Below are 15,136 nucleotides of genomic sequence, written 5' to 3' on the forward strand. Positions count from 1 at the left end.
GGATGGATGGATGGATGGATGGATGGATGGATGGATGGATGGATGGATGGATGGATGGATGGATGGATGGATGGATGGATGGAGGCACGGACGAACGGATGGACGGACGGACAGCCGACCGAAACTATAAGGGTTTCTGCTTGGGGCTAAGAAACCCTTAAAAAAAATTCGTAGCACATTTGGCTTTACTGACCTTCCGCTCTGAGCAGAATAAAATTGAACACGTGTAACGACTAAAGAAAAGTGCGATCGTGCTTTCCAATTTGGTCGGACGCCAGTTGGGAGCTCGTGCGACTTGTGAGGAGGAACAAATGAAAAGCTACGCTCGTAACGTATTTTAATATCTCCGGGACAGATGATTTAAAGTTTATAAGGTGCTTCCGACCGCCTCCGGAGAAGCAGAAATGTTCCAGGTTCTATTTCGTCTCGATCCGCGAGTTTGGATCCAGGGAGGCACCGGATGTGCCTAACGACGTCGTACCTACTCCTACTCCTCGGTCCCACGTTATTTTTCCGAGATAGTACCTTACCTACCCAATTTCAAGTCCACCCTGAGCATCGAACACGTGTTCCACCTTCACTAATCTCCCTCGCCCCTTACACCCCTAGATTCTACAAGACGTCGAATATGGTCCCAGATGCTCTAACGCAGCCGTCGGCGACCTCAACTTGTTCTCCAGACATGGTGATATGGTTAAGGTGAATAAACCAGTCGTTAGATTCTAAAGTCTAATTCGATTTTAGATACTGCCTTAGATGTGTAATATTATAATTTCATCATAATGGTGGTATAAAGAAGTTAGCGCGTATTTCTAAAAATGATTCTTCTTTCGATCTCTCTAATAGCTTAATGGAAAAGCACCCGGCCAGCAATAGGAAGTTATGTGGTTCGATTTTCAGCGGAGCGAAGTGAGAAGATCTTTTTTCAGAACAATTTAATTTGTAAAATGTTGAAAATTTAATTTCTATCTATTCAGAAAGGACGTTAAGTATTTTCTGTTATTTGAAGAGTTAAATTGGTCGATAGTTTTGATTTCTTTTTTCACAGATTGTGGAATGACATCTACACTGATTGATAGTGACCAACTGATGATAATACAGATTCTGTTAAATTTCTCGTATCATAAATGAAAGACCTAGCTTGAAATAGCCTGTATTTATGAAAAAAGATTCTTCTTTCCATCTCTCTTATAGCTTAATGGAAAATCACTCGGCCAGCAATAGAAAGTTATGTGGTTCGATTTCCAGTGAAGCGAAGTGAGAAGATCTTTTTTCAGAAAAATGTAATCTTAAAAATTTTTTTAATTTAATTTCCATCTAGTCAGAAAGGACGTTAAATATTTTCTGTTATTTGAAGAATTAACTTGATCGATAGTTTTCATTTCTTTTTTCACAGATTGTGGAATACCATCTACACTGATCGATAGTAACTAACTGATGACAATACAGACTTTTTTTAATTAATCGTATCATAAATGGAAAACCTAGCTTGAAATAGCGTGTATTTATAAAAAAAATTATTCTTTCGATCTCTCTAATAGCTTAATGGGAAAGCACCCGGCCAACAATAGGAAGTTATGTGGTTCGATTTCCAGTCGAGCGAAGGGAGGCGATCTTTTTTCAGAAAAATTTAGTTTTAAATAAAGGTGATTGCTACAAATTTGACCTCTTCGTTTGACGCGCGCCTGTTGGAGCTGTCGCTTCGCGCTCGATAATGGGTTACCTCGCGCTTCATGCTCTATTCATGCTTCGCGTTTCGCACTCGGATATTTTTTCTTTGCACTTGAAATGCTTGAACGAAACTTTATCAAAAGTATCTCTTTATATCGCAATATTTATATGCGTCTTTATATTTTTCATATTATTTTTTATAGATAAAAGAAAATATCCTGATAATCTTCTTTTAGATTTTTTACGTCTCTTGCGTCTTCTGGCGCAATATTGGAATTATCAAGTTTCTACGTGCTACTTTCGATAAATAAAAACAAAATGTAAAGTCCTATTTAAAAATACTTTAAAGAAATTTTGCAGGATTTTTCAAAATCTAGAATTTCTCTTCAAAATTTTTTTCCGTATTTAGCGTCATTTGGTTCAAAATTGGAATATTGTGGTGTTAAATTTTGGACAATTATAATACTTTCCCACTCATAAATGATAAGAATGTAATAAATTTCAACAAATTTATATTCCTTTTCTGGGTGAACAGCTTTTGTTTATCAAATCATTTCCGCACCTTTTGTCGTTTTCCAAAAATTCCAAAATTCCGGTAAACAATTTTTGTTAAATCATTTTTTTTCCGTAACTTGTTTCATTTTCCCAAAAATTAATTTTTTAAAATTTTTAATCTAATTTTTCACAAATAAAACGAAAACTAAATGTCCTATCAACAAGTTATTTTAAAAAGTTGTCGATCTTTTTTTGGGATCACAATTTTTGTTTATTCATCTTTTTTCGTATCTTGCATAGTTTGACCACAAAATGGAAATTTTTATTTTTAATTATTTTTTATGCAATAAAAATTTGAATTTTTGATTTTTTTCAGAATAATATGATCATCTTTCAGGGCTTTTAAACTCTGATAATTTTCAATTTATTGCAAAAAAGTCACAAAGATAAATAATTTGTCTTTCTGAGTACTACAAATAGCCATACCTTACAGTTTTAAAACCAAAAAAATGGTCCCAACAATTTTGAAAATGTTCTAACTTTTAGAACTTTTATCCAAAATGGCTGGTTAAGGAACTCATCCTTTCTTTTAGGAACTTAAAAAATATGCCAAAGATTGGTTTTATCCGTTCATTTTTTCGAGAGTTATTGTGTTTATGGACGGACGGACAGACGCCATCGCAAAAAAATTGATTTTCGAGTTCAGGGGGTCTCAAAGCGTGGAGATCCGTTGAAAAACAGTGATATCAAATTTCTGACAATTCTAATACTTTTTAATCATAAGTGATAAGAATGTAAAAATAGCGTCAAAACTTACTTAAACAAAATTGAGCCACAATCAGATCATTTTGAACAATACAAAGTCTTAAAGTAATTCAGTTGTTTTTCAGTTTTCCAGCGTCGATGATGACAAGCGAATTATTCTCTATTTCCCATACTGGGAAAATAAAAATGGGGAAAGTAGAAGTAGAAGAATGAAGGGAAAATGAGGAGTGACAAAAGAAGACAAGTGAACTGACATTTGACGAGGGAAGTAAGGAAAGTAAGAGCAAATTAGGGATGAGAAGTATGAAAAATGTAGAGAATGGATGGTAATAAGAGGAGAAGAAATAAGGAGAAGTGGGAGATCGAAAAGTAAGAAAAAATGAGGAAGGTGGAATGATTGGAAATAAAGAGGAGGAAAAAAATAGTAGGGGATTGAGGGAAAGTGAGGGTGAATAAAGAATGGAAAGCAGGGAAAAGACGCAGAAATGAGAGAAGGGAAAGTCAAGGGTAATAAGGAAACGAGAATTTTTTAGAGATGACGTGATTTGAATTTAAAAAAGCGATGGAAGGTCTGGAGTGAAGAAGTAGGAAAAATTATGCAAGGGGAGATAAGAAGAAATAAGAAGTGGAGAAGAAGAGTGAATGGGTAGGGTTAGTGAGATATTGCGAGTGAATAGGGCAGGGTAATTGAGGATTGGTAAAAGAAAGTGTTAGTTGCGATTGTGAAAAGAGGGCAAAGTTAGTGATGGGAAGTATGGAAAATGAAAGGAATGAAAGTAGAGGCCTAATTCAAGGGGGAGTAAGGAGAAATAAGAGGTGGGGATATGAGGAGAAACATGAAGTGGGAAAATGAGGAGAAATACGAGGTGGGGGGTGAGGAAAAGTAATGGAGGGAAAGCGGTAGGAAATGAGAAGAAGTAATAAAAATGATAGGAGGGAATCTACGAGAAGTGAGGGAAATTAGAAACGAGGATTAGGGAAAGTGCGGAAAAATGTGAGAGAAGTGAGGAGTAGTAAAGGAAGGGAAAGTTTTAAGAATTGGGAGGAGTTGAATTAGGGAAAGTGATGAGAAATGTGTGGTAGACAAGTATGGGAAATAGAAGAGAAATAAGGAAAAATAAGATTGCGAAGTAGGGTAAATGAGAATAGGGTTAGTAGGGTGGTGCGAGTGAGTAAGGAATGGGAAGCGAGGGCTGAAGGGAGTAAATTAAGAAGAGGAAGAAGTAGAGGAAGAAGACGTTGGGGAAGGAAGGGGAAGCAAATCAGTACAGGAGGGAGAACGATTGGGTAGAGGGATAATACACCTTTTCTTCTTCTACTTTTTCTGCGTTCAAAAACATCTCTTTAAATCTTATTTTCAGATTACTCAAATTTGAATAACAAAATGCGATATTCTCAACCATCTTACGGTTTCTCCTCATATTGTTTTCGCCTTCATTTTTTTTTATCTAAAGTGTTGTCCAACCGGGTGCATCATATTATTTCGGGTTAGCAAAATGCCCATCGGCGAGACTTTCTATCTGCGGTGTGACGTTACCACACCACGTCTGCCGCACCACACCGGAGGCGTATAGAAGTCGGTTAAATGACGCTACTAAAACCAAATGGGTCGTTTGATTCGGAAGCGAAATCTCCCTTATGAGAGATCCATATATGTATATAAGGGCCTCAGGCAACGTGAGACCGTATGGTGTTGTGAAAATATGCAATGTCCAATATCAGAAATTATCATCGCGAGGGTTGCTCCTTCGATTCCATTATTGTGGCACAAACAATGGCCTGATTGTCATTCACAATGACTGAAATGCTGATTTGCTGTTGAAAAGTGAGGAATACAATACACTAAATTTCATATCTAAATCCTTCACTAAAATTTTTTTTATTATCAACTATATCATACACCAGGCCTGTTCAGTTGTGTTGCATTTCGATACGAGAACTTCAAATATTTTAATCAATCTCGTTCGTTTTCGAAACATATTCTGAAACAAAATTCGCGTCATTTTTCGCCAAATTTTCAATCATATCGTCTCCTATCTAATTTCCGATTAAATTCAAATAGAACTGTCGTAATAAATGTGACTTTTGAAATTATTTTAATATATGTTGTTGTGTATATTTCTAAAAATAGAAGTTGATCCTTCAAAACAGAGCCCATCTGTTGCAGATTCGCTCAAGGACAGATCAGCACAAAAGCATTAATTTTTTCAATTTAAATATTTTAAAATATGTTTACAAGATTAAAATTTAAATTAAGCTCGAACTTTTGCAAATTATAAAAATTGTATTAAAAATGCAATGTAGAACAGTGTACTTGCGGATGATGTTGGTTGTAAATTCAACTGATTTTGGTAAAAAGTTCAACTATTTGGTTGAAAATAAAATAAAATTTTTAACCAAATAGTTAAAAAAATTACCAAATTGAATAATTTGATTGAAATTTTGTTGTTGTTTGAAAATTAATTTTTTTAACTGAAAATTTAAGTATCCTATTTTTAATTTAAAACTCATTCTGTTTGGTTCAAAATTAATTTCTTAACGCAAAATTTATGTATCATATGTTTGGTTTAATATTCTTCCTTTTTGGTTGAAAATTCAACTATTTTGTTTCTGGCAGAAACTTCAACTATTTGGTTGAAAATTAAATTTTCTTTTGTGAATTAAACAATTTGATTGAAAATAGGTTTTCTTTTGAAAATGATTTTTTTCTAAGTGAAAAGTTAACTATCTTATTTTTTGTTGAAAATTCGTCTTTGTGTATTAGAAATTCAACTATTTGGTTCCCGGTAGAAAGGTCAACTATTTGGTCAAAAATTAAATTTTCTGATGAGAATTTGACAATTTGATTGAAAAGAGTTTCTTTCAATTAATTTTTTTAAACTGTTAATGTAACTATCCTATATTTGGTTGAAAATTCGCCTTTCCGGCTTAAAAATTGAACTGTTTTATTTCTGTTAGAAAGTTCAATTATTTGGTAAAAAAAATTTAATTTACTGTTGAGAATTCAACAATTTTATTGCAATCATTTTTTTTTGTTAAATTTATTTTTTAACTTAAAATTTAAGTATTCTATTTTTGTTTAAAAATGTGTGTTTTTGGCTTGAAATTGCAACTATTTTGTTACAAGATATAACTATTTGGTTTAAAATGAAATTTAATTTTTAACCAAATAGTTTAAAATTTGGTCTAATTCAGCAATTTGATGAAATTTTTGCTTTTCCAAATTAATTTTTCAACTCAAAATTTATCTATTCTATGTTTGGTTAAAAAATCTCTTTTCAGTTGAAAATTAAATTTTCTGTTAAGTGTTCAACAATTTGGGAGAAAATATATATTTTTTAAATTAATTTTCTTTTTATTTAAAATCTAACTGTCCTATTATTGGTTAAAATAGCATCCTTTTTGGTTGAAAATTCTTCTTTCTGGTTTGAAAATTCAGATAATTTTGTTTCTTCTAGAAAGTTCAACGATTTGTTTAAAAATTAAATTTTCTGTTTAGAATTCAAAAATATTATCGAAAGTAATTAATTAATTTAATTAATTATTTTTAAGAAAAAAATTTGCAATCAGTTATATTTAACCGAAAAATTAATTATTTAACTAAATAGTCGAATTCTGAATCACAAAATACGTTTTCAACAAAAAGGATTAAATTTTTAAATCAAAAATATGAATTATCATCTTATGACGGATAGATTTCTGACCAACAATGAAATAATTAAACTTGTAGATTAGAAGTCGAATTTAGAACCAAAAAATTTAGGCCTTATCCAAATGGTTGGATTTTCACAATAACAAATATTCTTTAATAATCTAAAATGGGATCATAAAATTCTTGGTCGAAAAAATTACTTTTCAATAACAAAGAAACAACAAATTTTAAACTATTTCAATTCGATAAAAAAGACGATTTTTTGATAAAATAATTGAATCTTCACCCCAGAAGATGAATTAAGCAAACCAGATAATTTTTGAACTAATATGATCAGTTTTAAACGAAATATTAATTTTCGATAATATTGTTGAATTTTAAAGCCAAAAGAATGAAGTATCTTACTATCAACTGCATATTTAACTGGAAAAAAATTTTTTTTTTCAATTTAATTTTTCAACAGATACTTAATATTTCATAAAAATAGTTTAATTTTGAATAAAATAGTTTAATTTTTTTAAGTATGAATTTACAATAAAAAGTTCATTTATAACAGAATAGTTAAATTTTCAAACAAACTATTAAATTTTCATGCCAAAAAATAACTTTTTGAAAAAAATAAAACAGACAAAAAAGACAAATTTCCAACAAAATACATGAATCTTTAACTAGAAAAAAAATTTTAAACTTAAAGTGCCAACTTTCAACTAAAAGGAAACAGCTTATAAAAATAGTTAAATTTAATGTTAAATTAGTTAAAGAAAATTAATTTTCACACAAAGAAACCAATTTTCTACTAAAGAGATGAATTTGAAACTAAAAAGATTATTCTTAACGAAAAATGAACTTTAAACAATAGAACTCATACATTCAGCCAAGAATATTATGAATAAGAACATGATCTTTTTTAAAATTTCTTTCGTCTTTTTATTTTTATTATTATTAAATCACAAGAAAAAAATGTATAAAAAATAATCGCCAACGTTTTGGGACTCATACAGCACTCTTATCAAGGCAAGAAAAATTTACGCATGCAGGGACAGCAACGAAGAGAGCATCGTGGTTTCGTTGCGGTTCTTGCCTACTCAAATTTTTCTTGCTTTGACAAGGGTGCTGTATGTGTGCCGAAACGTTCGTGATTTTTTTCACAAATATTTTTTTACTTTGATTTAATAATAATAAAAATAAAAAAAGAGAAGAAAGGAGATTTTAGGTTGCCTTTTAATTTCTCTTTCCTCCTTTTTATTTTTGTATAAAACAAATAATTCTTTTCTTTTTTAGGAAAATTCATATCGTTTTTAAAATTGAAATAGGATCATTTTATGATGGTTGAACAAATCTTGTCGTTGGATTTTTGGTTTTATGTTCCGGAATTCTATACATTAACTTGATTATTTGGCGTTAAACAGGATTTTAAATTTGATTTTAATCTCAATTAAATTTCCTCAATTTGAATAGATATATGATAATAATGCTCGAATCGAATTTTCGATATCGTCTTTGGGAATCAGGAATTGCTGATAATTGACGTAGCTTAACTGTCGTGCGTGGCTGTACGTGTGATGTTTAATGTGCATGTGTAATGTGAATGTCCAAGGTATACCATTTCAATGGCGGTAACATGGTGTTTATCTGACAATAACCCCAACCCTAACAGGGATTGTCAATCCACCCGCTTAGATACGGGGTTTGCTCCCAATACCCTTATGGCATTCAGCCATCATGGCAGCCATTTGTTAGCTACAAACGCAATTCTCTAGAAATCCTAGGCAGAACTAACTGTGTAGAAATTTCAATATGGATCTGATCGGTACCAGATTAGGCAGAATTTGACACAAATCGGGCTAACTAGATGGGGCCAGACTCGAAAATAACGCGATACCCGATCGGGGCCCTAGCGCAGCGCCGAGAGATAACCCGGTCTGGTCCTGATTGGGCCCATATGAATTTATTTTTATTATTCTCAAAAAAAAGGGATTCTTAAATTAAATAATATTAAAATCGTATGTATCACCTTCTAAACTGACATTTGAAAATATAAAAATCAGATCAAACAGATCACGATATGAAAACATTGGAGTATGCAAGACTAGAAACAAAATAATTTTTTAAAGACTTTTTTGTAGCAAAGGGAAAAAGTCGTAAGACGCAATATAACGGGCTAATAAAGGCTTCTAAATTGAATTTGCTTTCAATTTATGTATTGAACTTTAATGTAAAAAGTTATTTTTAAATAATTGGATCATAATATTGCACTGACGTCATTTTTGATATAATTAGTATCCACATTGAACACATTAAATATTACTTATGCTTCTTTTTTATAAATAAATTACCTAATTTCGAGGATAGGTTTAATTTTAATATACTTGATAAATTTCCTTATTATAGTCTTCAAAACGTAACTCAGGAAATTTTTGAAGTGTACGATGCCTACACACTCATCTTGTGCTCGCTTTTGGCATTTTTTTCACTTATTTAGTAACTTTTTCAATTTTTGATTGAAATATTTTGGACGTTTAACACTTTACATTGAAACTTGCGAGAGCCTTGGAATCAACCCACTTTAGGCCCTGAAATTAATGGGGCGCCATCTACTGTCACCCGTTGCAGAAATTGTCAAATATTTGCCTTATTTCCGACTTGGGCCAAATCGGGCACACAATTTTGTGTATTTTAAATTTGCCCCCACCCCCCTAGACCCCGGCTTAATAACCAATCTTGTCAGTAGATGGCGCTCCAATAATTTTGGGACATAAAGTGGCTTGATTCTGAGTTTCCCAAGTTACAATGTAAAGTGCCAAATGTGAAAAATATTTCAATTATTAATTGAAAAATTGACAAAATAAGTGAAGAAAAATTCCAAAAGCAAGCACGAGTCCGTAGGAATCGTGTACTTCAAAATATTTCTGAGTTACGTGTTGAAGACTATAGAAAGTAAATTGATCAAGTATGTTAAGATGAAACCTAACCTAAATAACTTAAAGAGCCAGTGAAACATTATTATTCGCTTATTTCAAAATAAATTATTACATTTAAGTTCAATATAGAAATTGAAAGCAAAAATATACTGCAAAATACTTAAATAGTTTATCACTTATTTATCACTATATAATAGTTATACACAAATGTTGGCTGTTATATTGCGTCTTTCGACTTTTCCCGTTTGCTCCAAAAAAGTTGATTAAAAAACATTTTGTTTTTTATCTTACATACTCCAATGTTTTTATATTTTTATGTGTGATAATCTAATTTTCATATTCTCAAATATCAGTTTAAGAGGTGATCTATACGATTTTATAATTGTTTTATTTAAAAATCTCTTTTAATTAGGAAAAATAAAATAAATTAATATGGGCCCAATCCGGACAAGACCGGGCCAATCTGGGTAATCTCTAGGTGCTGCACTTGGGCCCCGATCGGGTATCTTGTTTCATTTCGAGTCTGGCCCCATCTAGATAGCCCGATTTGAACCAAATTTTGCCCAGTCTGGCCCCGATCAGATCCATATTGGAATTTCTGCTCAGGCAAGGGGGGGGGCGAAATTTAACATATACAAAATTGTGTACCCGATCTTCCCCAAGTCGGAAATAAGGCAAATATTTGGCAATTTCTGCACGGTTATTCATGATTTCTGTATCCTATCTTAAAAATTCATTTATCAGTAATTTCATCATCTTCTACTAAATCAAGTGAAGAAATTGATGCTACTAAATGTATTAATCAGAGATTCGAACAACATTAAGGGGAGTGTTAGAATATTTGCCAATTATTTTTCCATAGAGTAAAAATAACTTGGCTAAAAACTAAGCTAGAACTAGAAATTATAGTTCTTGCACCAAGACTGCCGGATAGTCCTCACAACTATACCAATATAGGCGTAGCAGCTTGTCTTTGCATTGTTATAGATAGCAAAAATACTAAACAATGAGAGCAGCTGTAAGCAATAATCCACAAAAATGAATGAAGACATGAAATTTAAGATTATGGAAATTGAATATAAAGTTGAGTATTTAAAAAACAGTTGAATTGAATTCATATTTTTTATTGTTTGTTGTGCTAATGCAATTAATTAATTTCACAAACAATTGTAATTTTTGCAAATTTTAAACATTGATTAATACTATTATTGAACTAAGAATAATAGTAATAATAATATTTAAACATTAATAATTAGCCTTTTAATACATTTTTTATTAATTCATCTAGACATTTGCCGCTCTCTAAAAAATATATATTTATATATAACTTATTAATAATCAGGGTGACGACTTTAATGGGAAACCGGGAAATGACCGGGAATAAAATGAAAAAACCGGAAATTTGCTTCTTATCGTAGCAAAATTCAAGATCTTAATATTTTATCCATTTTTGTCAATTTAGCAAAGTAATTTTTACTTTATCTACAGTTGCAGTGCATATAAGGGGAAATAATGATCGTTTTTATTTCGTATTTCGAGAAGAAAATATTTTTAAATTATAATATATTTTTTTCACAGTTTTCGTTAGGAATTTACCTTTTTTTAAACCACTAGAAATGTTCCCATTGCAAAATTTGAAGAAGAAAAAAACCTCTTCCCTTTTTTTCTTAAAAGAAAAGAAAAATTCGTTTTCTCTCTGGGAAAAAATAAAAAAGAGGAAAAAAAATTAGAAGGCATCCAACCAAATCCCTTTTCTTCTCCTTTTTTTCTTTCCTTCGTCGTTTCCATTCTTATTATTAACAAATCACAATTAAAAATATTTGTAATAAAATATGCAAGAACGTTTCAGCAGTAATCAAGTAATTATTCATTATAATTATGGTAAGCCCTTATGAAGTAAAAAAAAACGATATTAATATAAAACTAAAAAAAAATTTTAACCGGCAGGAACAGCACTGCAACCACGATGCTCTCTCCCTGACACCTAAGAATCAAACATCGAGAGCATCGTGGTTGCGGTGCTATTTCTGCCGGCTAAAAATTTTATTTTATTTTTATATTAATTTTTTGGCTTTGATAAGTGTATGAGTGCCGAAACGTTGTCGGATATTTTTTACAAATGTTTTTTATTGTGACTTGATAATAATAAAAATGAAAAATACGAATAAAAGAAAAAAGAGAAGGGAAGGGGGTTTGGTTGGTTGCCTTCTTATTTTTCTTTTCTCTTTTTATTTATTTCCAAAGGGAAAATGAATTTTTTTCTTTTCTTTTTTAGGAAAAAAAGGGAAAAGGTTTTTTTTTCAAATGTTTCAATGGGAACATTTTGTGGTGGTTATCCAAAATTGATAGTTAAATTCTTGATTTTATTCTCAGGAATTATTCGCATTAACTTGATTATTGGACGTTCAGACGGATTTTGAATTTATTTTTAACCTTATTTAAATGTCTAAAATTTTATTTTTTACCCTTTTTCCTTGGAAATGCAACCACTTGCGTTTGAAAGCTTAACTCTCTCGTTAAAAATTAATTTTTATTGTTGGAAGATTCATCATATTAATTGAAACTTGATATCTTTTTAAAAATATAACTAGTTTGCTTAAAATCAATTTTTTTACTACAAATGTAACTATTCCAGTAGAAAATATTACCATTTCTGATGGAAAATTGACCTTATCTAGTTAAGAGTTCAACAATTTGGTTTCAAATTTGTCTTTTTTAATTGACAATTTATTTATTTCGTTGAAATTTCACTTACGTTGTTAAAAAATCGACTTTTTGTAGAAAATGAGTTTTTTCTTTGGAAATTAATCTCCTTATTTAAAAATTCTTCTTTTTGGATAAAAATGTAAGTATTTCAGTTAAAATATTAATCATTTTAGATTGAAATTAATCTTTTACGTTAGAAATAAATTTACTTGGTTAAAAAATAAACTCATTTGTTAAAAATTATAATTTTTTTAAATTGAAGATTCATCATTTTGATTAAAAATTCATTTCTTTGGTTGAAAATGAGCTATTTCCTGCTATAGTACGTACAGCACGGAGTTACACATTTTAATTTTATGATTTCACACTCATAATTAAAAACACTTTCAACACAATGAATAATTTACTCGGCCACAAGTTCTTATCATTTGAATTGTCAATTTTACACATTTTTCTCATCGAAATTACTTTCATTCCCGTTCCATGTCGAAAATTCTTTGTCCCAAGGGAAATTTTATTTCTTTACCGACTCCGTTTTCTAAAATTAAAACGATAGTTACTTTTACTTAAATTCCAGACAAATGTAGATAAAGTACAAATTAATGTAATTTATTTTATGTAATTAGTACTATTACATTTATTTTTAAAATTATGGTTTGAAACTAATGAGTTTTTTGAAAAATGAGTAGTTTTTCAAATATTTAATTTTAACTTTTTAAAATTTAACTTTTTACATTTTTAATTCAATTTTCAATATTAGGCTATTAATATTACAATAACAGGTTTATGTGAAGAATTCCTGAAAATAAAATCAAGAATGTAACATAATTATTATAATAAATTACATAATATTTATATAAAAAAATTATCTAATATTTTATGTAATGTGAAATAATTTTATTTTATTTTCTCATTTTTCTTTCCTCCTTTTTATTTTTTTCCAAATTGAAGATGAATAATTTTCTTTTCTTTTTTAGGGGGAAAGGAGAAGACGAAAATGTCTCTTTTTTTCAAATTGCAATGGGAACATTTTGTGGTGGTTGTCAAAATTTGGTCGTTAGATTCTTAATTTTATTTTTAAGAATTCTTCACATCCACTTCATGACTGAACGCTAAAAAATAAAAAAAAGGGTTTTAAGTTCGATTTTTATTTAATTTAAATATTCTAACTTGATATCAAGTTTATTATAATGGTAAAGTTTCAGAAATCTCATTTTGGATTTGTATAATAGAAACATTTTTCAAACATTTTTGTAATCTAAATTCTGCAAATGTCTTTTGTGATTGTAAATTTCTCTTTTTTGAAAAATCAAAAACATATTCAACACCAAACTAGCAAATGTAATTTACATCATTCAAATTACAAATTATTTCCAAAGTTTGAAAAAAAAACAAAATTAAATTTTCAAAGAAAATGTTTAAATTTTGTAAACAATAATTTAGTTCGTAACATTAGAAATTTAGGTCATTTATTTAATCATTTAAAATACCGTTTATCTAACATTGTTAAAGACATTTCAATTTGGACTTTTGACAAGTCACAATAATTTCGGCTTAATAAATTAAAGTATGACAAGAAAAAAAATATATAAAAGTTTTGATTTATTAAAACAGAGAAACTTGGAATCAGGAAATTTTAACAGATTTCAAAGAATTTCAAGAGATTTCGAAAATTTCAAAGAATGTCAGAGAATTTTGTAATTTTTTCAAAGATTTCAATTTTTTTTAAGGTTCATAATTTTAGTTAAAAATTTATCTTTTTGGCAGGAAATTAATATTTTGCGTTAATAAATCATCCCTTTTACTAAAAATGCAACTGCTTGCTTGAAAAATATCATTTTTTTAAGGATTCAACTATTTTGTAGAAAATTCGTCTTTTTTGAATAAATTAAACTGTCTTTAATTTAAAATAAAAATATTTTTTTGTTAAAATATGAACTATTCCATGTTTCGTTAGGAAATATTTGTTGTAGTTAAAAAATCGAATACTTGATTTGAAGTTGAACTACTTTGTACATAATGTATTTTTTTCTGAAGATTCATAATTTTAGTTGAAAATACAATTATTTGGAAATAAATTAACTTTTTTCTTGAAACCCCATATTTTGGGATTAAACATTTCAAATTGAAGAAGTTTAATTAGATTAAAATCCAAATTAAAAATCCTATTAAACATTTAACTGTTCACTAGAAAATTGATCTTTTTGGTTCGAAAATTAAACAATTTGGTAGAAAATGAAACTATTTGGTTGAAAAATCTTTATATATTAATTATAGATCTTAAAAATTTTCTTATTTCCTAAATGATAGTTTTTACATTTTTTCACAAAAGAATTTAGAAAACGTGCATTACTTTACATAAATTTGAGCCTAAATTAATTCCCATACAATTTTCTGAATCACTCATACAACATAAACACCATATTCCTTTCTAAGAAATGTGATAAGATCGTATAGATATATTTCCAGCCCTTACATTCAAAATGTTCCTTTGGTATTTTTAAAAATTGTCTTCAAATACAAAGAAATGCTATAATAGCTTCACAGACAGTAATTGCAATTAATTAATTTTGTTTTCAGAATGGAGAGAAGGTCATAAAATCGCCTCATTAAGAAACGCCAGAGAACCAATCGACCAGCTATTAAAATCCCTTCTCTGAACTGGTAACATGAAATTTCTCAACTTATTTGTCCTTTTGAGTATTATTTAATGTAAAATTAAAATCTCGAATCAGAACCAATTAATTCATGTTCCTTGAAGCTAATTGTTATGGGCAAAATATTGTGTACTCTAATGGATTCAATAAAATTGAGTTATAAAAGAAAACGAAATCAAAGTGTTACAACCTTTATTCGATGTTAATTATTACATTTATGAAGTCTAGACTTCGTTATGGTCAAAAATAAATCTGGAGTTTTTTTATAT

The 15,136-nt window shown here is 29.5% G+C and overlaps 1 protein-coding gene across 1 annotated transcript in view; it reads left to right on the plus strand.

Moving 5' to 3' along the window:
* Positions 1-14,870, plus strand: part of LOC117181110 — a 278,930-nt gene extending 264,060 nt beyond the window's left edge. The window contains exon 3 of the mRNA XM_033373678.1: positions 14,791-14,870. Coding sequence (XP_033229569.1) covers positions 14,791-14,870 — 80 coding nt within the window. The remainder of the gene's footprint in view (positions 1-14,790) is intronic.
* Positions 14,871-15,136: the final 266 nt, after the last annotated feature.

This window comes from Belonocnema kinseyi, chromosome 10, assembly GCF_010883055.1.
Source record: "Belonocnema kinseyi isolate 2016_QV_RU_SX_M_011 chromosome 10, B_treatae_v1, whole genome shotgun sequence".
In the NCBI taxonomy this organism is placed as follows: domain Eukaryota; kingdom Metazoa; phylum Arthropoda; class Insecta; order Hymenoptera; family Cynipidae; genus Belonocnema; species Belonocnema kinseyi.